Source organism: Mandrillus leucophaeus, unplaced genomic scaffold, assembly GCF_000951045.1.
Source record: "Mandrillus leucophaeus isolate KB7577 unplaced genomic scaffold, Mleu.le_1.0 Scaffold6, whole genome shotgun sequence".
Lineage (NCBI taxonomy): Eukaryota > Metazoa > Chordata > Mammalia > Primates > Cercopithecidae > Mandrillus > Mandrillus leucophaeus.
In genome coordinates, this window is record NW_012106474.1 from 3538448 (window position 1) to 3562320 (window position 23873).

A 23873-nucleotide genomic window follows, 5' to 3' on the forward strand; every position below is an offset into this window, starting at 1 on the left:
GCTCCGCAGCTGCTCTACGACCTCCCCTGGCCCCACATTGGGAAGCTGGCATTTCTGGTGGGTGTCTGCGGGGTCCCCGTGCCCAGGAGAGCCTAGGCAGGTGCAGCTTCATCCTTGGGGCATTTTCTGGGCATTTTTTCCCGACGAGGTGCAGGTCCCTTCCTGCCGGCCTCTCGGGAGCCTCAGGGCTGTCCTGGCCTCACGGGCTCTGTGCCTGACCCTGGCCCTGCAGGCATTCGGTGTTTAGCTGCCCGGTGAGGTCTAGTTGTTGTTATCGCTTGAAAACTTCTGGCTTTCAATTGAGAAAACCAAGGGAGAAAATAAGAGCAGGTCATAGAAACGCACTTGTGTGGCCTCTGTGCCTCTCGTCTCGGCCCCAGAGCTGTCACCCAGGGCCACCCCACAGCCCGGGTGCCAGGCGTAAAAGGGCAGCGACTGTGGGGGCTGCTGGGCAGCAGGCTTGCTCTGGACAACCAGACCGAGGTCTTCCCATCCCACCCCGGACCTCCGCTCCCCTCACGCAGCTGCGGGCACTTTCTAGCCAAGAGGGCTGTGTCCTCTCAAGCAAGGGCAGAGCAGAGCATGCCCTGAGCACAGTGCCCGTGAACAGCTGTCTGCACTGCAAAGTGAAAACCTAAACCCCATCCCCCTGGGGGCCATGGCTGACATTTAAAATCATCCTTTCCTGTTGCCAGCGTGGTTTTCCACCTGTGGCGTGGCACCTTCTCTCCTGTTTGTTCAGGGGAAGAAGCTGGAGATCCAGCTGGACGGGCTGCCTGCAGCACAGAAGCTGGTTTACTACACGGGCTGCACCTGGCGCTCGAGGCACCTGCTGCACCTGCTGCGCGCCAGCCACCAGCTCCACCTCCGCGTGCGGCCCACACTGCGGCAGCTGCAGCAGCGGGAGGAGGCAGAAGGTGGGGCTGGGCTGGGCGCGCTGGGTTCCGCAGCCGGACTGCGCCTTCTGGGCTGGGCTGGGCACACTGGGTTCCGCAGCCAGACTACACCTTCTGGGCTGGGCTGGGCGCGCTGGGCTCTGCAGCCCAGCTGCACCTCTGTCTCTCACTGTTGTGGCCTCCTGGCTCCCGCATCCCCCAGATGCTTAGGTTGAAGGGCGAGGTGGTGGCCCCCCAGCTCTACCCAGAGTGGAATTCTATAGATGGGGCTGGGGGAGGCTGAGGGCTTGAGGAGCCGCCTGAGGTTTCCACTTCTCAGTTTCCTGGTCTGTTTCCCACCTCTCCTCCCATCATGTGCCCACAAAGAGCAAGAAATGCAGGTTCCGACAAGGCCTCAGTGTTTACCCACAGGCCTGGTCTCCCTCCCTGTTCCACGTCCTCATCTGAGCTGTGGGTGTGCGTTTCTGTCTCCCGGGCTCTTCCTCCTGCATCAGCGGAGATGGTCCCTCTCCAGCTCGTCCTCACTGTGCTCCCTGCAGAGAAGCAGCGCTACCGGGAGTCCTACATCAGCGATGGGCTGGAGCTGGACCCGGACAGCAGGGGCTCCCCGGGCAGCGGGGTCAGCAGCCAGCACTGCCCTCACCGCCTGTCACGCCACTCCACCGACAGCCATGGCAGCTCCCACACGTCAGGCATCGAGGCCGACTCCTGGCTCAGGGAATCCAGAGAGATGTCTGTGGACACACCCTTGGAGGTCCAGGGGCTCCATGAGAAGGAGCCGTCCTCCAGCCTCAGGACCAGCCGCAGCCACCCCAGCATATGTGGTGACAGCCAAGGTGGGCCTGAGGGAGATGCCCAGGCCCCAGGGACAGTGAGTGCAGCCCAGCCAGCCCCAGCTTGGCTGACCCTGGACACTGAGGCAGCAAAGCCCTGGCCTGCCCTCCAGTGGCCAGACGTGAGGGGCTGGGGCTGACTGTGACCTGAGTCCCGGGAAATGTGCCAGAACATGCCGGAAGGACAGAGATGGCAGGGAGGAGCTGCCTGCAGCCTGCTGTGCCTGAGTTCCCTGTCCCCGCCAAGAGGCAGCCGCAGGCTGGGATCAGAGAGGGGAGAGGTGGGATCCTCTTGGGGTTGCAGATGAGTCCAGGTCCTTTAGCTTTCTTGGAAGCCGATCTCAGGAGCCCCTCCCACACCTAGGAAGCCCCCCAGCTCCTAGGAAGCCCCCTCGCTCCTACAAAGCCCCCCGACTTCTAGGAAGCCCCCCATGCCTAAGAAGTCCTCTCATCCCCTCACTCCTAGGAAGTCCCCTGGACTCCCAGAGACACCCCAACTCTTAGGAAGCCCCCCCACTCCTAAGAAGTCCCCTGGACTCCTAGGGAGCCCCCAACTCTTAGGAACCCCGTAGTCCTAGGAAGCCCCGTCCCACCAGCGTCCCTCCCGTCAGAAAGCCTGGGTTAGACTCACGTCTTTTTATGCTCAGCTGAGTAGCAGTGAAAAGACAGAGCCATTCAGAGTGTTCTAGGACCGTGTGTCCACCTGGCCCAGGACGCGGCACCCTATCTGAAGGATGCATCCTGCCCAGTCCCTGTGTTATGAGGCCCTAAAGAGCTTCCTCATCGCCCCAGAAAGGGGACCTCAGCTCTGCTGGTCTCTGAGTGTCCCCACAGCCCTGACGGTGGATGTGATGAGATCAGGTGGGACCAGCCCCAGGGCTCAGTCACCCAGGGCCATCCAGGGTCACAAAACATCACCAGGGCCTCCCAGGGCCAGGCAATCCTGTCACTAACCCACTGTGTCCACCGTTGCCCTTGGAGTGTCTGGTCCACCAGTAAGGGATGGTTGGCCTCCATCTCTGAGGTTTTACGCAAGCCATGTGGTCTGTAACCCAGCGGGAATCGCCGTGCTAATCCCGGGTCTGCACAGTAAGGGCCCGTTTTATCAGAGGTCAGGGAACGGAGCAAAAGCAGTCACCGCACTGAGAGCAAGGGGGCGGTGTGAGCCTCGGGAGAAGCCGGCCCGAGATCAGGGCCCCAGAACTGCAGGGAACTGCCCTGGGGAGGAGCCATGTCAGGCAGAACCCAGACCCCTGTGCTCATGGCTGCCTCCTCCCACAGCCATTCGCCAGGAACCCTGCGCCGAGGTCAGGACCAGAGGCCAGAGCACCGAGGCTGTGCACCAGGTAGAGTCCCCGCCATGGGCCAGAAGCCCCGGGCCCTGCTCCTCCATCTCCTTCTCCTAGGTCCCCTGTCAGGGGCCTGGGGGACCTTCCAAGGCCTATCAGAGGGTCCCTCGACTGACACCCCCAGAGACGTAGCGGGCAAGTCAGGGAGCAACAAGGCTCTCGGGCACTGGGGTGGGTGGGCGTGGGTGGAGGCCTCAGCCTCAAGGCCAAGTGAGCTGGCTCGCTGTGGGGAGTAAGGGGTCCTGCCTGGGGCGGGGGTGGCTGGGCCCTGAGTGTCACCGGGCCACTGTAGGCAGGACCTGGACACCTGGGCCCTACGACCTGCCATGTAGCAGACTAGCTGCCCCATCCCCTTCGTCCACCTCGTCCACCTGGGACCTGGTCCCATGTGTGCAGGGCTGCTCCAGGCCTTCCCCCACTTCCTGTGGAGCCCCTGAGCCTTAGGGTCCCCCCAGAGAGCTAGAGGAGAGGCAGTGCCAGTGGTTCCTGGATGCCCAGGTGGGGAACAGGTGGGCTCAGGGTTCCCAGCCAGGCTCTGAGTTGCCCTCCCAACCCCCGCCCCCGACTCCACCGCAGGGGGGTGAGGCCCCCTCTGGTCAGCCCTGTCCAGAATCCCCCTGGAAAGACAGAGAAAATCAGCTGTGGTTGGTTAGTTATCGTGATGCTGGATGGAGAGAGAACAGGGCTGGGCACGGGAGGAGGGAGGGGAGGCTGCAAGTCCTGGCAGGCACGGACCCATCCCAGTGGGGGAGATCCCAAGCCCAGGTCAGCTCACTCCGGAGGAGACGGCCGCCCAAAGCTGCCTGAGCTCTGGGCCAGGGACTGTCACTCTTGAAAAACGTATTGATTAAAAACAAGAAAACACGCGTAGAAGGGCAAGTCAGACCCTGGCGCTGGGCAGCCTTCAGCGTGGCCCGCCGCCTGCCCCTGCCCCCTGCTGCCAGCCTCCAGGGGCCTCATCTGCCTCCTGGGGGCACAGCGGTCCAGGGCAGACCTGAGGGACTATGGCAGCCGAGAAGCTTGGGCTGGAGGTGTCACTTAAGGGCCATGACGCTGCCCACTGGACGCCCAGCTGGACGAGACCTTGGACAGTCACCTCTGAACCCAGTTTCCTCCCGTATAAAAATAAGAGGCCGTTCTTGACGTTGGAGCTGCTTCCAGAGCTGGTGTTCAAGGCCCACACTCAGACCTGATCCTAAATTACACCAAATGCTAAGAGTCCAGGTCCTCTGAGTTAAAAGGCAGAAAGCAGCCCTGGGAAAGAAGCTAGGCAAGGTGGGGGCCTCCCAAAATACTTCAAAAGAAAACGCCAAGCCTGTCTCACAGAGGCGTATGCTGGGGGAGCCCGTCCAGGGGCAGGCTGGCCGTGCACAGTGGCGCAGGGTGAGCAATGGCAAGGAGTGTGCCTCTGTGGCCACCAGCAGTGTGGCTGCTGTCTGCGGTGGTGGGAGCAGGAGGGGGTGGCAGGCCTCACCCCATGTCCTCTCCCTGCAGATTTGGGAAATGAAAGCCGGGGTCAGCGAGGAGCCGCACAGCCGCAGCCTGGACGACACACGTCTGCACCAGCTGGCCCTGCACCCAGCGCCCACCTCACCCAGCCGTACCTTCCACTGTGCCCCAGACTGCGGGCTGGCAGCCCCCTGCGAGAACAGGGCCACTCTCCCCAGCAAGAGGTCCAGCAACTGCCTCACCCTGGACCTGTTCGGAGAGGCCCCACCCCCACAGGAGTTTGTGGTGTAGGCGCCATCCACGCAGCAGCGCTGTCTGCACCGCCAGGCTCAGCCCCCGCCCACCACACTGCCACGTGGCCCTCGGCCCTTCCTGCCCGCCGGACGCTGCCCACACCTCCGCAGCCAGCACGCTCCACAGGTTCACCTGTAAGAGGTGTGGAGTGGCTCTGACATCAACCTTGGAGGTGACAAACAGGTCCCGCACCTCATCCCTGTCCTCGGTGCACCCAGGAGCTCCTTCCATCGGGGTCTCCAGGGAGCAGGTTCAAGGTCTGGCTGTTGAGTGTTCAGAAAGCCATGGTGTTGGCCCCTGAGGCAGCCTGTCACCCATCCTAGTCTGGGAGAGAAGGTGATGCAGCTGGGCCCAGACCCTGGAGAGAGGGCTCTGCAGTTTCCCACACTGCCCGCTCCCCGAGAGACAGCTCCCGAGCCAGAGTTCACGGTGGTCATCACTGTGCAGGACCCAGGCTCCTCCTAGACCTGAACCCCTCTCTCTAACTCGTGTTCGCCAGCGCTGGGCCTGCCAGACAGAGGCCCTTCTTGAGGTGCAAGCCCAGCTCTGTCACCTGAGATCCAGCCAGAGACCCTCCTCCACCATCCGCAGTCAATGGCTGTGTTTTCCGTTCCCGGTCAGGGCTTCCAAAGACCCCACTGCCCCAGAGCTGATGCTGACTCTGTTCCCATCTCAGCCATGAGGCCCCGGGACCCGCTCTGCTCACCGGTGGCTTCCTTAAGCCATTGCCCTGGCCGGGCTGGGGCTGGTGCAGCCCAGTTGGTAGAGGGGAGAGGCTTTGGTGACAGATGGGGAGTGGGGAACTGGCTATGCATGGCACCTGCTCTGACCCCGGTGGGCTCCAGGGGTAATGCAACCTCGGTACCGTGGGCTCTGGAAGGCCACCAGGGTAGGGTCTCCCCAGGGCTCCTCCCCCTGCATGAGACTCCTGCACATGTGCAAACCTGCTGTCCTCTGCATTTAGAGGAATGGCCTGTGTATCCCTGCTAGTCTCAGGCCCAACACAGAGCACTGAGAGGCCACAATGGTTCAGCCCTGTGTCCTGAACACCACTGCCCCCTTCACTGTCTGTGTGGTGAAGACCACGCCGCACCACCCTCCAGCTCACTGGAGACAAGCGTGAGCTTGAGCCCCATGGCCTGGTGCAGGGCCGCGTGCATTGAGGCCGCCTCTTTGACAGGGTCCATCCAGGGGGGCCCTCTCCTTTCTGTGAAAGGGAATCCTGTGTGTGCCCCAGGCACGTGTAATAAAGAACCCGAGCGATGCCTCCTGCTTGAACCAGGACCCGCCTGCCTGGAGGGCTGGTGAGATGCCGGCTGTAACTCACTCAGGGGTATCGGTCACAGAAGGTTGCGTTCTGTAGATGGCCACGAGCCCCAGTGCTGCCCAGGGCAAGACCGTCCACAATGCAACAGGGGAGGGGTGCCTAGTGCCGGCTCACATGTGGGCATGTGGGCACTTCCCAAAGCCATTCCCATTAGTACAAGATAATTGATTTGCCCTGGTCCGGGGCAATGACCGTCTTCTTCCCTTGAAGAAACGAAAGCAACAGCCCAGTCCCGTAGACAATACGGGAAGGCACACACCAGTGTTGGGGAGATGCAGCAGGTGGTGTCCGCCATGAGGCAGGGTCTGAACTAAGATCTAAACGCGCACATGCACACGCACGCACACATCCACACACGCACACATCCACACACGCACACATCTGCACAGGCACACACGCATGTGCACACTCCCCATGTCCAGGCTTCCCCTGCCAGTCACCTTCGCCACATGCCATAGACCCCAGAGGCAGCAAAGGCCGGGTCAACGCACCCCTAACTTGTGGAAGTGTCACACTGCAGCCGGCCCAGCGCCTTGTGTCCTGGCAGAGGCGAGGCAGCCATGGCCCTTGGCTGACCCGAGAAGCCGCTCTGGCCCCACTGGGATTCCTATTTCTGTCCTTCCTCTGGGCCTTGTGGACAGACATGGAGAATTATGCCAGATGCCTGTTAACTACCGGGTAGGCCTGCTCCGAAGACTCTAATCTCTGGTGTTCAGAGTACGTGGAGAGGACAATTAGAGGCCCACTGCCCTGAGCCTTGCCGAAGAGAGGATGGCCAGGCAGGCCACATGAAGCCTATGTGGGCCACTGGCTCAGACACACCCAGCCAGGGCTGGGGCAGGCTCCCCTGAGGCTTGAGCCTCAGCCTTGCTCACCGCCCCTTCCCACAGCCCCCTCCCACATCCACCCACACCTGGAGGGGCAGGAGCGGAGCTGGAAGCAGAAGGCCAGCCTGGGAGGGGCCCTCCTTCCCAGAGACAGCAGCAGAGCCGGGCTGCGGGAAGTGGGGGAAGCCAGGCTTTCCTTGTGCACAGATTGAGATCAGAGGTCTTTTAGGCAATACAGCTATTTTGCAGGAAAATGGACACCGACTGGTAGGGACAGGGATGGTGCCTAAGAAGGAAGGGAGGGGGCAGGGCTGGGGGTGGCCTGCAAATGGACAGAGGCCGCTGTGTACAGGGGGACTTGTGGCCTCCAGGTGGCATGAGGCAGGCAGGTGTGGGAGGGGCACAGGGTAAAGTCCTCAGTCCCCGTCCTACCCTGTCGGTGGACAGGAAAAGAAACCCACCTGTGCCAGTCTCTGCGGACCCCGGAGGAGCAGGCCAAGGACCTCCGCATCACAGCTTCGCACGACCAAGGCTGGGGTGGCCGGTCCTGTGGCCAGGGCCAGGTCTGCGGTCAAGCCAGCAGGTCCAGATTCATAAGAACCACCCAGAGGGCTTGTTGGGGCCCCACTGAGTCTGCTTCTGGGGGTCTCGCTGGGACTGGGAACCTGCATTGTTGCCCCGGGGGTCTGGGTCTGAGGGCGCAGCTTTCTCTGCTGGGTGCGGTGTGGGAGGCGGCAGATCCTGCTCCTGGGGGCAGTTGGTCTGAAGCAGTGACATGGTGGCCCTGGGCAGGGTGGGGCGGGTTCTCTCTCGCCTGTGTTGAAGCATGGCTCCCTCTGGGCCCCCAGTCATCCGCTCAGCCTCCTTCACGGAAGATGGAGAATTCCAGACAGCGCTCGTCCTTCCTCCAGGAAAGCCTGCTCCATCCACGGTGATTGAAGGCCTGAGAAGCTCTGTTCTTGGGCTGAACCCCAAGCAGGAGGAGGCCGGGGTCCTCAGGTGCCCATCTGGGAGGCCCGGGGCAGCCAGCAACCGCCTCTGCGTCTGGGCTGTCACAGGAGAGGGGCTCCCAAGCCGAGTATCAGCCCGTCGTGGCTCATGGACTCTGGGTTCCCAGGCAGGGGAAATGTGCCACAGAACCACAGGGAACGCCGCCGGGGCCCACGGACTCTGGGTTCCCAGGCAGGGGAAATGTGCCACGGAACCACAGGAGAGGCCGCCGTGGCCCACGGCCGTTCCTGCCGGCTCCAGAGTTTCCCGGGGCAGGGCCTTTGGGGCCCAGGGTGGCCTCTGGGGAGAGTCTGATGAGGACAGCGAGTGCCTGCTGTGACACCTGGTGGCCGCCGCTCTGCAAGGAGCTCCTCTGTGAAGACTGTTCTGCGTGATCGTCTGGCAGGAGTTGGAGGTCCCATCCACATTCATGAGGGTGCTTTGGAATAAAGCCAGGTTTATCGAGTCCACATGAAACCTGTTTATTTCTAAGCACATATGCATTATAAGCAATGACAAAACACACAGTTTTAGGAGAAAAACTCATTAATGCGTTCAATCCAGCCTCCTCTTCCCCTCCATCTGGGAGCTGGGCGGCCTCTTTTGGGCAGGGCCTCGCTGGACTTGCCGAGCTCGGATCCCGAAACCCAGGCCCTGCAACGTCTGCGCCAGGTGCCTCTGGCTGGGAGAAATGCACAGAATCACCAGTAACTTCGCGTCACCTCCTTTAAAAAAGAAAAACAACATGCAAGCCGGAAAGAAGAGTGGCATCTGGAAGTGCCAACGTGCTGGCAACCAGGGCCCGAGAGGGGCAGCTGCAGAGAGGGCTGCCCGGCGCCCCAGCGGGAAACTGGCCACGTCTGGTAGGCTCCTGGGATGCGGGGTCTGGGGGGGTGAGCAGCCGGTCACTAGCACCCATCACCCAGGTCCGGGAGGGTCAGCAGCTGGTCACTAGCACCCATCACCCGGGTCCGGGAGGGTCAGCAGCCAGTCACTAGCACCCCTCGCCCGGGTCCGGGAGGGTCAGCAGCCGGTAACTAGCACCCATCACCCGGGTCCGGGAGGGTCAGCAGCCAGTCACTAGCACCCCTCGCCCGGGGAAGCTGCAGGCCTTCTCACACTCCTGTGTCCCGGAAATTGGGAGGGAGGCATGAAGTCAGCCCTACGGTGAGTCTGCACATGACCCTGCGGTGCGCTCGGCCCCCTGGGACTGCGTTTTCCAGAGCTCCCTCATGCCCACACCTGCTGTTCACGGCCCTGTGGCTCCCTCAGGCTCCACTGGGGCAGGGGCTGTGTGCCCAGGACTTCTCCTCCTGGGGGAATTCTGTCTCTTCCTTTTCTTCAGGACCCGTAGCAAGGGTTAAGCGGGACAGATGGAAACCAAAACCAACGGAGAAGGCAGGGAGAGCTAAGGGGAGGAAAAGTGCAGACCCCAGAGGCCAAGGCCGGGGCTCCCTGAGGGAACTGCTGGCTCTCGGGCACTGTGTGCCCTGTGGTGCCGCCCCTGAGATCACGGTGGGCTGTGCACCCAGCCTAGGTTGCCCCGTCTCTCGGTTGGGGCTACAAGCTTTGGAATCCAAGAGTACCAGGTGGTCTCTGTCTTAGAGGTAGAATCCAAAAATATGATTCTGTGAACAGCCCCGTTATTCACCGTGTGGAGGAAGCCAGTTTGCCATGAGAGGGGGAAATACCCCACAATGAGAGACAGGGATAGCGTCTGGAACATTCTGGCCTCCCCGAGTCCCGAGCACCACCAGTGGCCCCTCCACCACCTCCCAGGGTGGTCCTCCCAGGAAGGAGGAGCCTCCACTGTGGTGGCCACGTGCCCCTGCCGTCCTGCGGTGGCCGTTTCTCAGGACAGGGCCTACAGGGCCCAGGGCCACCTCTGGGGGACTCCACCTGGACCCTCAGCCAGGAAGCCCAGCCCTGGCAGAGGCCACCCAGCAGCAGCAATGCTTCCTCGGGTCCTCCCTTTCAACCGGTCTGGAGTCTGAGTGGGGGGAGGGGGCACTAACTGAGCTCCCCCGCAAACTGCAAAGCCCAGATCCAGTCACAGCTGGATGACTCTGCACGGAGGCTGCCTGTGCCCCACCTGGCACTGATGCTTCATCTGCTGCGTCCAGGCTTCTGGCACCTGCCCCCAAAAGACCCAAGGAACTTGCAGCCTAAGCAGGTCCATACAGCTGGAGGGACCCACGCCACACACACAGCAGCAGCTTAGAGAGCCCTCAGCTGCCCTGGTGGACTCCCTGGTGAAGAGAGGGGTCAGGGCTGCCACCCTTGAGAAACTGAGTCCGACCAATAGGCAAGTCACACACAGACCAAACAAGCAAGCAACCAGGCCGAGGTGAGACAGTGCGGGAGAATGACCACTGTGCCATGGGAGTGCCAGCTAGCCACAGCGAGGGCACAGGAGGTGCAGGGGGTACACGGGTGGCCCTCGAGGATGTGCAGGCTGGACGTGTGTGCACGTGTCCTGGGGCACGTGGTGTCCCATCTTGGGAGATTTGGGGGAAAACGGTTACCGAGGCAGTCCTGAAGGAGGTGGGTGAGCCTGTGGTTCCGGTACGGGATGTGGCTGCGGTGCTCCGACAAAGCCCCCAGGACGTCTGCCAGGGCTGCAAGGCTGCGGTTGATGCACGCTGTCTCCCTCAGGGCCGACCCGGTCACCCCGGACACACCTGGGACAGGACAGGGACCGCCACGCACCATCACCATTTGCACCAAGAAGGAAGGCAGGAAAAGCAAAACCAGCTCCTTGGGAGGAGTGGCTTTCAGACAGGTAGAGGGGAGGCCATGGACGGGACGGGCATTAGAGCGAGGGTCTTGCATGGCTCTGCTCAAAGCGAGCTCCTGCTGGGAACTCAGGTTTTCTCTTCCCAGAGGGCCAGCGTGAGGAACACGACTCTCGGGTTGCCGGGGTAAGAGAACCAACCCCTGAGAATGTAATGGGGATTTGGAACTCATCTGTGGAGGGGAAACGCCTGGCCCGCCCAGAGCTTCCCAGGCTGCCTGGCTGTACACCCAGCTCCATCAGATCACAGGCTTCTGCAGAGTCCACCACCCAGGGAAATGCCTGTTCCTGCTCACCAATGCACTCGCTGCCCGCCAAGTCCACGAGCTGCAGCCGGGCCTGCACCTGCTCCGCATGCCCTGCGGGGTCCCTGGGAACCAGCTGTGGAGCTGAGGCCCCTTGAGAAGTTCTGCGGCTCCTTCCTGCCCTTCCTGCCTCTGTTTGCTCCCTGGGGAGGGTAGCACTGCAGGCTTGGTCTGCTGCAAGGGGAGCAAGGAGGAGGAAAACAGTTGCATGAACCCATGAGGCTGTGCTTTGCCTTGGTCAAGGCTGAGAAGCTTCTGAACTGCACCCTCCCGCCCACACCTCCCACCCAGTAAAAAGTGGGATTTCAGCAGAGGTCCAGGGGATAGTGGCTTCTCGGGGGGAAAACACAGCAAGCTAGAAAGCAGCTTTCTTCACTGTGGAAGGTTGAACTAATGCCTCATTGGCCCAAAGGAAATCAAATAATGCTTCTTAGAAAGACTTGATAATGATGTTAATTAAAATCCCACTCAGAAAATCTATGAGCCCTTTTAGAAATAAATTCTACAATCTGCTTGATAATCTTCCACACAAATCCTAACAAAAGGGCTCTTCATTTTAATGCAAATGTCTTTGTAGTGTGTTATTCCTACACAAACTTCTTAGGGTTTTTTAAAAAGCAAGATAACATTTACTCAGTGTGTAAAACATAGAAAGTACATACAATTTTTTTTTAAGGACATGAAATCCAGTCTTATTCCCACCACCAAGGGCAGCCACGCCTCCCCTGTATCGGGAGTGTTTTTGGTAGAGATTGTTGGTGCTCCCTAAACATCAGGCGCCTGTGCCTTGCCAGCCCCCTGCGGGTACAAGGCCCTGTGCCCAGCTGTGGCCTGCTCTGGGCTGCCAGGGGCTACTGTCAGCACGTCCCCGTCACCTCACCTTCCGTTGCCCGAGCAACCTTGGAGGTCACATGTTTCAAGTGCCACGGTGGCAAGACAGATGGGGAATGTTCAGCCACACTGGCCCTCGATACGAGTGAGAAATTGCCTTTCCCGTGTCAACCCACTGAGACCAGGTTTCAACGGGACTACAGTCTCATGTTCCAGCCCCAGACCCGTGGTTCTCCAGGTGTGGTCCCCGGAGCCGTGCTCTTGCAGAAACACACGTTTGGGGTCTAGTCCCAGCCCTGCTGAACCTGAGCATGGGTGGTGTCTGCTATTTGTTCCCACCACCTGCTGCAGGGGATTGGACGCAGCTCAAGTTGGAGAGCTGCAGCCCAGGCTTCACAGGCCTTTGTGTTCTTTCTGATACATTACGTAACTGAAATCATTTCATCTACTGCACAGTTTGTAATTTGGGTTTTAAACTGAAACTACACTCATTGTTTCTTCCATGACAAATGCATGTACTCCAAAGTGTATTATGCCCTGCTTTTCTCTCTGTGTTATATTTTATTTAGCAGAGTGTTTTCCTCCCTCCCATTCTCACTTTTTCTTCTCAGCCTGTGATCCCAGTGGCCTTTTCGGTTTGGGATGCAGATAGTGAAACAGTGTGGCTGGTATTCCCATGCTGGGTCCTGTGAAAGGCCTTGGATGCTGCAGGCACACTGATTTTTCTTCTTCTCCTTTCTCCCTTCTTTTTTCCTCCTCCTCCCCTCCTCCTCCTCCTCCTCCTCCTTCTCCTTCTTCTTCTTCTTCTTCTTCTTCTTCCTTCTTTTTTTGACAGAGTTTTTGCTCTGTTGCCCAGGCTGGAGTGCAGTGGCACACTCTCGGCTCACCGCAACCTCTGCCTCCTGGGTTCAAGCTATTCTCCTGCCTCAGCCTCCTGAGTCACTGGGATTACAGGTGTGCACCACCATGCTCAGCTAATATTTGTATTTTTAGTAGAGACAGGGTTTCACCATGTTGGCCAGGCTGGTCTCGAACTCTTGACCTCAGGTGATCCACCCACCTCAGTCTCCCAAAGTGCTGGAATTACAGGCGTGAGCCACTGCGCCTGGCCTGATTTTTTTTTTTTTTCTCCTTAAGTGGGTTTTTCTATTACTTGCCACTGACCAAGCACAAATGGTGACTTACCAGTGCTATCAGAGCAGGCGGCTGTTGTTAGAGTCACTGTAATTATCAGGTGAGACCTGGAAGAATCCGCATGCACCAGGGTGGGGTGCTTTGCTCTGAGCTGCAGACCTCCACGAACGAGCTCCATCAGTTTTGAGGCGCTGCCAACAGCCCTACAGACAAGACAAGCAGTGGGGAACACAGCACGGGCGGCCCCCCTTACCCAAGGCGACTTCCAAGCCTCCTCGGCTCCTCTCACATGAGCCACGCATGCCAATGGGGGACTAAAGCCAGTCCTGGGCACAACAAAACATGGTAAAGCAAACTTTTTCCTTTCGAGGCCTAACCAACCTATAGCATCTCTAATCGCTAACCCTGAAATAATGGACTGCTTCCGAACAAAATCAGAGGTTGCTAACCTTTTCAACATCAACTATTCCTTTATTTATTAGAGCCTCCAGTGACCATGTTTTAAAAGTATTTTGTGCATCCAATCTGATTTATGAAATAAAGGTTTAACCCATTTCCCCATGTTAGTGGATGAGATATGACTGCTAATCAGAGCTCTTAATCAGCAGGAGATAACATTTCCATCACAGCTGTCAGTCAAAGGCTCAAATTTCAGGTGACTTTGTGTGACCGTATCAGGGTTGCACGGATGATTTCCTTCAGCTCTGTGAAATATTCGGCATGGCTGGCGGGCCCTTCCCTTGCTGCCTCTGGGGCCCAGGATGGGCAGCCTCTCCGGGCCCTCACTCGTGGGGAGGGTTCCTTTTGTCAGCTCCCAGCTGCACCCCCTTTGGGGCAAATCCAGCACATGCATGTGGATTTGAAAATAGGGAACTTTGAGGAAAATACTTAATATGGGGGATCCTCACTTTTGTAAGAGGATTCATTACATATTCTATGAAATACTGATATTTACAAATATGGGTAAGTTCATCTCTCCTAGCCTGAGTGGGGTGGGCAAGTTCTTCCACCTCTGCAAGCCTGCTTCCTCATCTGTGAGATGGGATGACGCCCGTCCAAGGTGCTCTTACGAAGATTTTTTCAAGGCTACGTTTATTTATTTTAATTTTGATTGTAAAAATATTTTGTTTTTACTTTTATCTCTAACAGTTTTAAGATATTAATAACGTATGAAAATGGTATATGTTTAAAGTATACACCTTGATATTTTGATATGTGAATACACTGTGAAATGATCACCTATTCCAGCTAATTAACAAATATATCATCCCGACATACCCAACTTTAAAGAAAGATCATTCTTACAGCAAATTGACAATTGTGCAACACATACGAAGCATGAAAACACACAAGGAATCACTCAGTGACAAGGAGCACTGACTGGGCCACCACGGCCGATTCTCCTTGGGATCCTTGGGGGTGGGGAGCTCGTTTAGAGACGTCCAGCCTCCTGACCATGGGGCAGGTGCCATTCTCACTCAGAGGCCAGCAGCACAGGGCAAGTGCAGTACTCACTCAGAGGCCAGCAGCGCAACCTCTGTTCGTCCGTCCTTGGCTGTCATCACCTCACGCTTGACCCCCGACACTGCTGCAACAGTGTCTTTGGCCAGGAGGTCAAAAATGTCATTATTGTAAACTTCCACTATGGAGACTTCAACCTTTGGGCTTCTTGAGGGATTTTCCGAAATGAGCCTGCGGGAAAACACACAAGAGAAACTTACAGAAAGTCTCACAGAGTGATTTTCAGTGTAAGCCAATCACAGCTCCAGATGCCCTAGAGGATGCTCAGTAAGACTGCTGGGGTCCGAGCAGAGGGCTGCACGTTACTCACCCCAAGATCACTCGGGGAAAGGGGGTGTGCCATTTAGGTTGTAGGGTGAATACGTGTCTTGGGAGCAGTTATTTTATCAGAGTTATATTTAAACCAACAGCTTTGCAACCAGAACACTGAGGATTCTAAATACACAGGGCAAAGAAGCCTGAATATCACATGGCTGTGGTCTAGAAATTACCATGCCCCACTGATCGGTCACTGCAGACACCCAAGGCAAGGTGCAAGGATGTTTGGGCCTCTAGCACTTCTCCAGTGATGGGGTTTGCTTATTTTAAAACTTTTCCACTTCAGGGAAGCTTCTTTATTCCAATTCCACTTATGCCTTCCAACTGCAACTTTCCTGCAAGTAAGACCCATCAAACTAACTCTGGCTCTTTAAAAAACAGCTGCACAGCTGGGCGCGGTGGCTCACGCCTGTAATCCCAGCACTTCAGGAGGCCGAGGCGGGTGGATCACGAGTCAAGAGATCGAGACCATCATGGCCAACCTGGTGAAACCCCATCTCTGCTAAAAATACAAAACTTAGCTGGGCGTGGTGCTGTGTGCCTGTAATCCCAACTACTTGGGAGGCGGAGGCAGGAGAATCGCTTGAACCTGGGAGGTGCAGGTTGCAGTGAGCTGAGATCGCACCACTGCACTCCAGCCTGGCGACAGAGCGAGACTCCGTCTCAAAAAGCAAAAGCAGCTGCACATCTTAGTTTGCTCCATGTTTTAAAGAACTATGTGCTGACTATAGGAATGTTTTTAAATAAAGATACTACAGAGAGAGAGAGAGAGAGAAAGAAAACTGTAATCCCACAACAAGGAAAAGGTGAGTGCTAACCCTGGATTCCCTCCCTTCCTCTTTCCTCCCTCTGGCTTTCTGGTTTGTCTCTAAAAAAACTCCCCTTCCAACCTTGTCACCAAATAACAAAGGCCTCTTTCTGTCTGCTGGAGGTGGCTGCCTCTCTACCTCGTGCAAGGTGATGTCAATCCCACAGTGAGCATTGTGCTTTTCTTGTTCCTAAGGCTATTCTCAGAACCGGGCAGGAAGTCCCGAGTGACAGGGTGCTATCTGTACTCGAGGGAAAATCCAGTCGGGATGTTTCCCACCCAGGCGCTGCTAGGCTGAATTTTTCATCCAGATCTAGAGGAGTTTTGTCTTCTAATGATAAACAGTAAAGAAAATGATGAAGACTAAAATGAAAGAGAAAGTAAGTAAAACTCTTAAGGTAAAAATCATTATTGGCAAAGCATCAAGATTTGGATTCGACAGGTTCAGCACTGGGGTTAGGTGAGAACACTCTAAGAAGAGTGTGTGCAACAGTGAAAAATGAAGTTAGCTACAGATTTTATTTTACTTTATATTTGTTTATTTTTTTGAGACAGAGTCTTGCTCTGTCACCCAGGCTGAAATGCAGAGGCACATTCTCGGCTCACTGCAACCTCTGCCACCCAGGTTCAGTTGATTCTCCTGCCTCAACCTCCTGAGTAGCTGAGATTACAGGTGCCCGCCACCATGCCCGGCTAGTTTTTGTATTTTTAGTAGAGACAGGGTTTCGCCATGTTGGCCAGGCTGGTCTCGAACTCCTGGCCTCAGGTGATCCACCCGCCTAAGCCTCCCAAAGTTATGGGATTACAGGTGTGAGCCACTGTGCCCAGCCTAGAGTTTCTACATTCTCCTCCTCTCCACACGTTAGGTAAAAATGCACCACATAGCCAGAAACTTAACCTCCACACTTGGGCCCATCCTTTATGTGACAGTTTGTTCTTGGAGTGTCGCAAAACCTAAGTTAGAAATTTCTCAATTACATAATACCGAGGAGTTAATTTCAGAGATTTCCCACAAGTAATTATCGGGCTGTTGACTAGATTCTAGGGACAACAGTGAAAACCACAAGCTTCAGTCTTAGCTTTTAAGCAGCAAAGTGTTGAGAAGGAGACACACAGGTAAAGGACTCCAGGTCCTGCGATGAATGGGTGTGATTCAAATGCACCGGCAGCTTCCCCGATTCTCTGGGGTGGGGAGGGGCAGGGCCATGCTTTGTCTCTGCCATCTTTTCCTGCCCATTTCCTACTGGGTCATAATTACCCATTTCCACTCTAGACTTTTTAAAAGCAGAAAACTGATCACATGCACTTTTGGATCCCTTGTGCCTCTGACGGTGCGTAGCAGGTAGAGAAACACCACACACTCCTGTTGATTAGGATGACAGCGGAGACCAGTCGGGAAGGAGGCGGTGTCAACAACCAGGTTTAGAAGGAAGGAGAGGGACGTGCAGAGCCAAGGAATCCAGGCAGTAGCATTTTATTTACTTTAAAACAACAGGAAATGGCTTCTCTGGTGTCTTCAGCAATCTAAGAGTAGTGGTTTTCAGGGTCAAGGGTTCCTGTAAACTATCTCCGACATCAGCACTGACGTCACTGTGGTTGTGTATCATTTCGGGCAGAGGGCCGTTTGCAACTTGAGTCACGAACACCCAAGCTCACCCCCAGCCCTGGCCCAGCGCACCCCTCTCCAGGTGTAGATGTGACGAGGGAGGACACGGTCCGTGTCTGCTCGGATTCTCGTTTCTGCAAACGAGGAAAGAGAGGTACAGGGAGAGTAGGGCCTTGCCCGGGGCCATTCACTTGGAAGAGCAGAGATTCTGAGACTCAGACTGAGGGATTCCAGTGCCACAAAACACTGTGCCCTGGAGGGAGACGCACAGCACCCGAGGCTCAGAACAGCAAAACGGAAAAACCATTTCAGAAAGGAGGCGACTGAAACGCTTGCCAGTTATGCGACGGGCCCATTGGCAACGCTGATTATCCGGTTTCTGGAGAGGCCCAGCCCACTGGCCATGGTCCTGATGGATCTTCCCCAACATTTTTAGGCAGCTAACAGCCCTTCGCTCCCTCAGCGCAGTTCCCGCCCCGGCAGCGCTGCTCCGCTCCCCCCACCTCCACAGCGCCGCTCCCGCCCCCTCGCAGCCCTCTGCCATCCTGGGTATGCTTCCATAGGTCAAAGTATGAGGCCTGCTCTCACTGGCTGTGCATCCTGCGTCTCTAAGCCCAGCTGAGGGTGGAAATGGCCTTGGAAGCAAGCATGCAGCTCAGGCTGGGAACACTAGGAAGTCCACCTCTGGGACGTGCTGCCTGGCCACATTGCCTCGTTCCACCACGGTGTCCCCGCTCTCACAGATGAGAAGAAACGCGGCGCGGGGTGGGGAGGGAGTCTGGAAACTCCCACCATTCTCTCCCACTTTCTACCTCAGTTCCCCAGTGCTCTTGCCTGAGACTTAAAGTTTCTGGAACTTAAAGAGTTTGCTTAGCAGAAGGAAAAATGACTGGTCGAATATTTAATGACATGCACAACTCATGCAAGCTCAAACTCCTGACCTCGTGATCCTCCTGCCTCGGCCTCCCAAAGTGCTGATGTGTCCGGAATTGGTAGGTTCTTGGTCTCACTGACTTCAAGAATGAAGCTGTGGACCCTAGCGGTGAGTGTTACAGTTCTTAAAGATGGTGTGTCTGGAGTTTGTTCCTTCTGACGTTCGGACGTGTTTCGAGTTTCTTCTTTCTGGTGGGTGCGTGGTCTCACTGGCTTCAGGAGTGAAGCTGCAGACCTTTGCAGTGAGTGTTACAGCTCAAAAAGACAGTGTGGACACAAAGAGTGAGCAGCAGCAAGATATATTGTAAAGAACAAAAGAATAAAGCTTCCACAGTGTGGAAAGGGACCTGAGCGGGTTGCCACTTGGCGATAGGCGAGTCTCACCACTTGGCAGTACTCTGTATCTAGCTAACCTAGTGGGGACTTGGAGAACTTTTCTGTCCAGCATTCTGTGTCTAGCTAAAGGATTGTAAATGCACCAATTAGCACTCTAAAAATGCACCAATCAGTGCTCTACGTCTAGCTAAAGGATTGTAAATGCACCAATCAGCACTCTGTGTCTAGCTTAGGGTTTGTAAATACACCAATCAGTATTCTGTGTCTAGCTCAAGGTTTGTAAATACATGAATCAGTACTCTCTATCTAGCTAACCTAGTGGGGACTTGGAGAACTTTTCTGTCTAGCACTCTGTCTAGCTACAGGATTGTAAACGCACCAATCAGCACTCTGTGTCTAGCTCAGGGATTGTAAACGCACCAATCAGCACTCTGTCAAAATGGACCAATCAGCTCTCTGTAAAATGGACCAATCAGTTCTCTGTAAATAGATGGATCAGCTCTCTGTAAAATGGACCAATCAGCAGGATGTGGTGGGGTCAGATAAGGGAATAAAAGCAGGCTGCCCCAGCCAACAGTGGCAACCCGCTCGCGTCCCCTTCCACACTGTGCAAGCTTTGTTCTTTCGCTCTTTATAATAAATCTTGCTGCTGCTCACTCTCTGGGTCCATGCTGCCTTTATGAGCTGTAACACTCACCGCGAAGGTCTGCAACTTCACTCCTGAAGCCAGCGATACCACGAACCCACTGGTAAGAACAAACAACTCCAGACGCACTGCCTTTAAGAGCTGTAACACCCACCGCGAAGGCCTGCAGCTTCACTCCTGAAGTCAGCGAGAAGACGAACCCACCAGAAGGAAGAAACTACGGACACATCTGAAGGAACAAACTCCGGACACACCATCTTTAAGAACTGTAACACCATGAGGGTCCACGCTTCGTTCTTAAAGTCAGCGAGACCAAGAACCCACCACACTGGAATTACAGATGTGAGCCACCGCACCCGGCTGCTGAAATGACTTTTTACTATTCTTTTTTTCTAGGACTAATTTTGTTGGTGAAATCATGACACGGGCAGTGGCTCTCTTTCGAAAATGTGCTAACAGTCGGGAGCATCTTCGCAGGCCATGTTGGCTGGACCCCTAAAGAGAAGTGGATGCATACACTCCTGATGGCGGCAGGAGGAAGGGCGACGGAAGAATGGGAGTTTTGCCTCTGTGTTTCCCATTCCAGGACAGAAAACTTCCATCCCCCACCATCCCCCACCTCCACCCCTACCTAGGAAACCCTCTAACTTGGGATCTCTTTCAAGAAGTTTTGTCTTAGCCAGGCACGGTGCCTCATGCCTATAATCCCAGCCCTTTCGGAGGCCGAGGCGAGTGGATCACCTAAGGTCAGGAGTTTGAGACCAGCATGGCCAACATGGCGAAACCCCATCTCTACTAAAACTACAAAAATTAGCTGGGCGTGGTGGGGCACACCTGTGATCCCAGCTACTAGGGAGGCTGAGGAGGGAGAATTGCTTGAACCCAGGAGGCACAGGTTGTAGTGAGCCGAGATTGCACCATTGCGCTCCAGCCTGGGTGACAAAGCAAGACCTTGTTGCTAAAAAAATTAAAGACTCAAAAAAGCTTTGTCTTAATGATAGAATCTGAACAAAATTTCATCACAGGAATTGGTAGCAATAATGCCCAGAAGTATGGAAGCGCTTGGTAGTGTTGAATGTATCTGATGAGGTTATGGGGTTTGACCACCTTCTTCAAAAAAAAGTGGTAATAATTTTTGCCGTGTGATAACCAAGGTGCTGACTGCCTGGCTTGCCTGCCATATTTCTCTGCCCCACTCATCACCATCAGCGGTACCTGAAGAGCTCCTCAGCTGCTCTAGGGATAATTCCTAAGTCACTCTGTGGGTCAAGCGGCAACACAGGGCCATCATCCGAATGGGGTCCCAACATGGTATAGCTCTTCCCGCTGCCCGTCTGTCCATACGCCATAACACAAACATTGTACCTAAAATTCAGAGCAGATTCAGTCCAGCAAAACACACGGAGGGCTAGTGCCAAGAAGATTCCAGGAAAAATTTTCACTTGTCTGAGAAACTTCAATAAATTTCATTCCCTATTCCCCTGTTACTCCATTTCTTATAAATTACGTTTTCATTTAACCACAACTATTTTTTTTTTGCACAATCCATCCTGGTTGCTATCTTATTGTACAATATTGGATTAAACGGTATTTGCACTGACACACACACACACAGCGTGAGTTCATCCTTCCCTGTTTCTCCTGGGCATTTCCATCTCCCCATTCTCCCGTTTAGCATTCACACAGGGATTCTGGCCTTAGCAAGGCCTTCCTAAATCCGCATACCTTCACTGTAACTATCTTTTTTTTTTTTTTCTTTTTTTTCTTGCTCTGTCACCCAGGCTAGAGTGCAATGGCTCAATTTTAGCTCACTGCAACCTCTGCCTCATGGGTTCAAGCGATTCTCCTGCCTTAGCCTCCCGAGTAGCTGAGATCAGCCCAGCTGATTTTTGTATTTTTAGTAGAGACAGAGTTTCGCCATGTTGGCCAGGCTGGTCTCAAACTCCTGGACTCAAGGGATCCTCCTGCTTTAGCCTCCTAAAGTGCTGGGATTACAAGCATGAGTCATTTTTGTATACGTTTTCATACAAAAACTATTTTTGTACTTTGTAACTGGAAGGGACTTTGAGGTGTTCATGTCCACAGTCAATCCACATGTGCTGAGGTGCTCTCTGTGATAGTAGCACCTGCCGCCTCTTGGCCCCAAGACCCTCGATTAGCTGACTGCAGCTTATTTCAGAGAAGATAAGAACTACCAACAGATCCCCACATTTCCTTCCAGTTGTGCTGTTTAGCCCAAAGTATGAATGGGAGGATCGGTAATATTTGGAAGACTATTTACAATAAGTATAATAGAAAATCATCTTCTCAGTCACGATGTTGAAGATGTTCGTGGTTGTAAAGGTGTGGGTCCACCTGACCTGATGTTAAGCGGGTTCATGCCTCAGAGCAGGATCTCCAGCCCTGACCCCTCGTCCAAGTCACCTGGGGACATTCAGCAAGTCCTGCACTCAGAAATTCTGACTTAACTGGTCAAGTGTGACTCCGATTTATCAATACCGGTTAAATGTGGTGTATCCACCACAAGTCAAACAAATAAAGGTTGTTGTTTTGACAAAATGAATGTGACACAGTGTTCTCATTGACTGACATCTAAATCGCCCCTAGAACAGGATAGGAAAAGCAGCAGAGCCCAGTCCTGGGGCTGACTGTTCAAGTCACCATGGTTGACTGTTACATTCCAGCCACAAGAGCCTGGAAACCACATGCTCCCGCCAAACTGATCAGGCCTCTCCGTTACCATCCTGCGAGTTTTCCTTCCAGGATTAAAAAGTCTCAAGGCATGCATAACAAAACCCCACTACAGGCTACGTCTCTTCCGGCTTCCCTGAATTCATTTACATGCATTTCTTTGTGTGGAGAATATCTTTGACCACAACAGATAAACGGGTTCTTACAGGGGTCTTTCAACCATTTAAGAATGTAGAGTAAAAGGAAACTTCCTGAAGAAGGAGGCTGTAAACCAGAAATACAATTCTAAGGGCCCCCAGCCATCTGAATGGACTTCCTCCTTGGCCAGGGCACTCTAAAATTTTATCTCAGAGTCTGGTTCAGGCCACGACAGGAAGTGGGGGCCAGACAAGCTTCATGATATCCTCCAGCGTTAACATCGTTAACATCGACACAGACCTTACATCTGGTAAGAAACATCTACGATCCGTTCTCTCTGAAGCTGCCACATGAAGGCTTCCTCTGCAAATAAGAATTTTAGTCTCCATAATCCTTTACCTTAACCCAGACATTCCGGAGCCAATGCATTTCTTAAATGAACTGGATTGAAGTCTCATGTCTCCCTGAAATGTATAAAACCAAACTGTGCCCAACCACGTTCGGCACATGTTCTCAGGACCTCCTGGGCTGTGACCTGGGCCACGGTCACTCATATTTGGCTCAGGATAAATCTCTCCCAACATTTTACAGACTTTGACTCTTTTTGCTGACAAGACTCAGAACTTAAACTAACTCCATCTGTTTCGCGTTATCCTGGAAAGGCAGTTCTGGCAGTGATCACTGTGACCACGATGTCTTTCTTATTTCTGGAATCTGCTTACTTAAAAGATGTCTATTTGAAAGGAGACTCCCCTATCATTTTCAAAACCATTTCTTCAGATGGGTATAAAAATTCCAGCCTTCTGGAGGAAGAGTTGAAGCAGCAACTGCATCATGATTGGCAGAGCGGCCCCGCGTGCGCGCGCGGTCAGACGCAGGAGCTTCCTGAGTTGACCTACTGGTCGGATCATGCGCCTTTGGGGCGCGCAGCACACTGTGTAATTACAGTTTCTGGGTCCTTGAGGTTCCTTGCGGCTGGCTGTGCAGAAGGCTTTGCTGGACAAATGCAAGTAAGGAATCTTCGTCAGGAACTTGACGTGGATTTCTGCCAGAAAACTGAGATTCTTCAAAATGCCCCGGAGTGGAAAATATGGGCTTAAGGTGTCTCCATTAAGTAAAAAAATATTCTTCATTCCTAAATTACGACCCGCTGCCTTTGACATCAGTAGTTGTATATTGCAAGAATAGAAGGCTGATTCCCAAAGGGAAAAGTCCCTAAATCTGACGTTAACATTCCTTACAGATTTTTTTTTTAAAATTCTGAAATATAAAAGAATCCCAGAGAGAATGGCAGCTGCATTCACAGGCTTAAGCCCACATACAGTGTAACTAAAATGGAGTTTGGAATCCCAGGTGGATATACTCATTTAACAAGCATTCTCCAAATCATTCTCACTGCTTTTCCCAGGCTGTGGAGATAGTCTCCATGGATGCAAGCGGAGTCCACGCTGGGTGACCCACGGACATGCTCTGCAGTGCTGTAAAATGCTCAGACTCTAATGCGACATTCTCACTCCACAGCACAATGAAGCTTCTTTATATTCAAATGTAACTATGATAACTGGCCTTCAAAGTATTTTTACTCACCCATCCAAGAGAGACGTGAGTAGGGGGCGCACATCTCCAAAGACCGCACTCTGAGACTCTGCTGGACCATAAACCCTGAGAGACAAAGGGAAAATACTGATTAATAGAAGAAGCAGAAAGCTACTATAGCATATGCAGACTCAGAAACCTGGGAACACAATACCCCCGTGGACTTCCCATCCCCGCAACACCATCGGAATTCTTCAACAAAAGATTAATCTGTGTTATTTTTCAAGATAACAGAGGTTAAGAAAAAGATA

General features: G+C 54.3%; 2 protein-coding genes across 2 annotated transcripts in view; one reads left to right on the top strand and one right to left on the bottom strand.

The window, feature by feature from the left end:
- FRMD1 (FERM domain containing 1) overlaps positions 1-4942 on the top strand; it is a 28807-nt gene extending 23865 nt beyond the window's left edge. Inside the window, exons 7-10 of the mRNA XM_011999662.1 lie at positions 696-917; positions 1436-1732; positions 3011-3075; positions 4573-4942. Coding sequence (XP_011855052.1) covers positions 696-917; positions 1436-1732; positions 3011-3075; positions 4573-4818 — 830 coding nt within the window. The 3' untranslated portion in view covers positions 4819-4942. The remainder of the gene's footprint in view (positions 1-695; positions 918-1435; positions 1733-3010; positions 3076-4572) is intronic.
- A 3490-nt stretch (positions 4943-8432) lies between these two features.
- The window catches only part of KIF25 (kinesin family member 25), a 16746-nt gene continuing 1305 nt past the window's right edge, over positions 8433-23873 (bottom strand). The window contains 7 exon segments of the mRNA XM_011999608.1: positions 8433-8690; positions 10491-10646; positions 11056-11238; positions 13081-13232; positions 14545-14721; positions 20413-20562; positions 23614-23688. Coding sequence (XP_011854998.1) covers positions 8521-8690; positions 10491-10646; positions 11056-11238; positions 13081-13232; positions 14545-14721; positions 20413-20562; positions 23614-23688 — 1063 coding nt within the window. The 3' untranslated portion in view covers positions 8433-8520.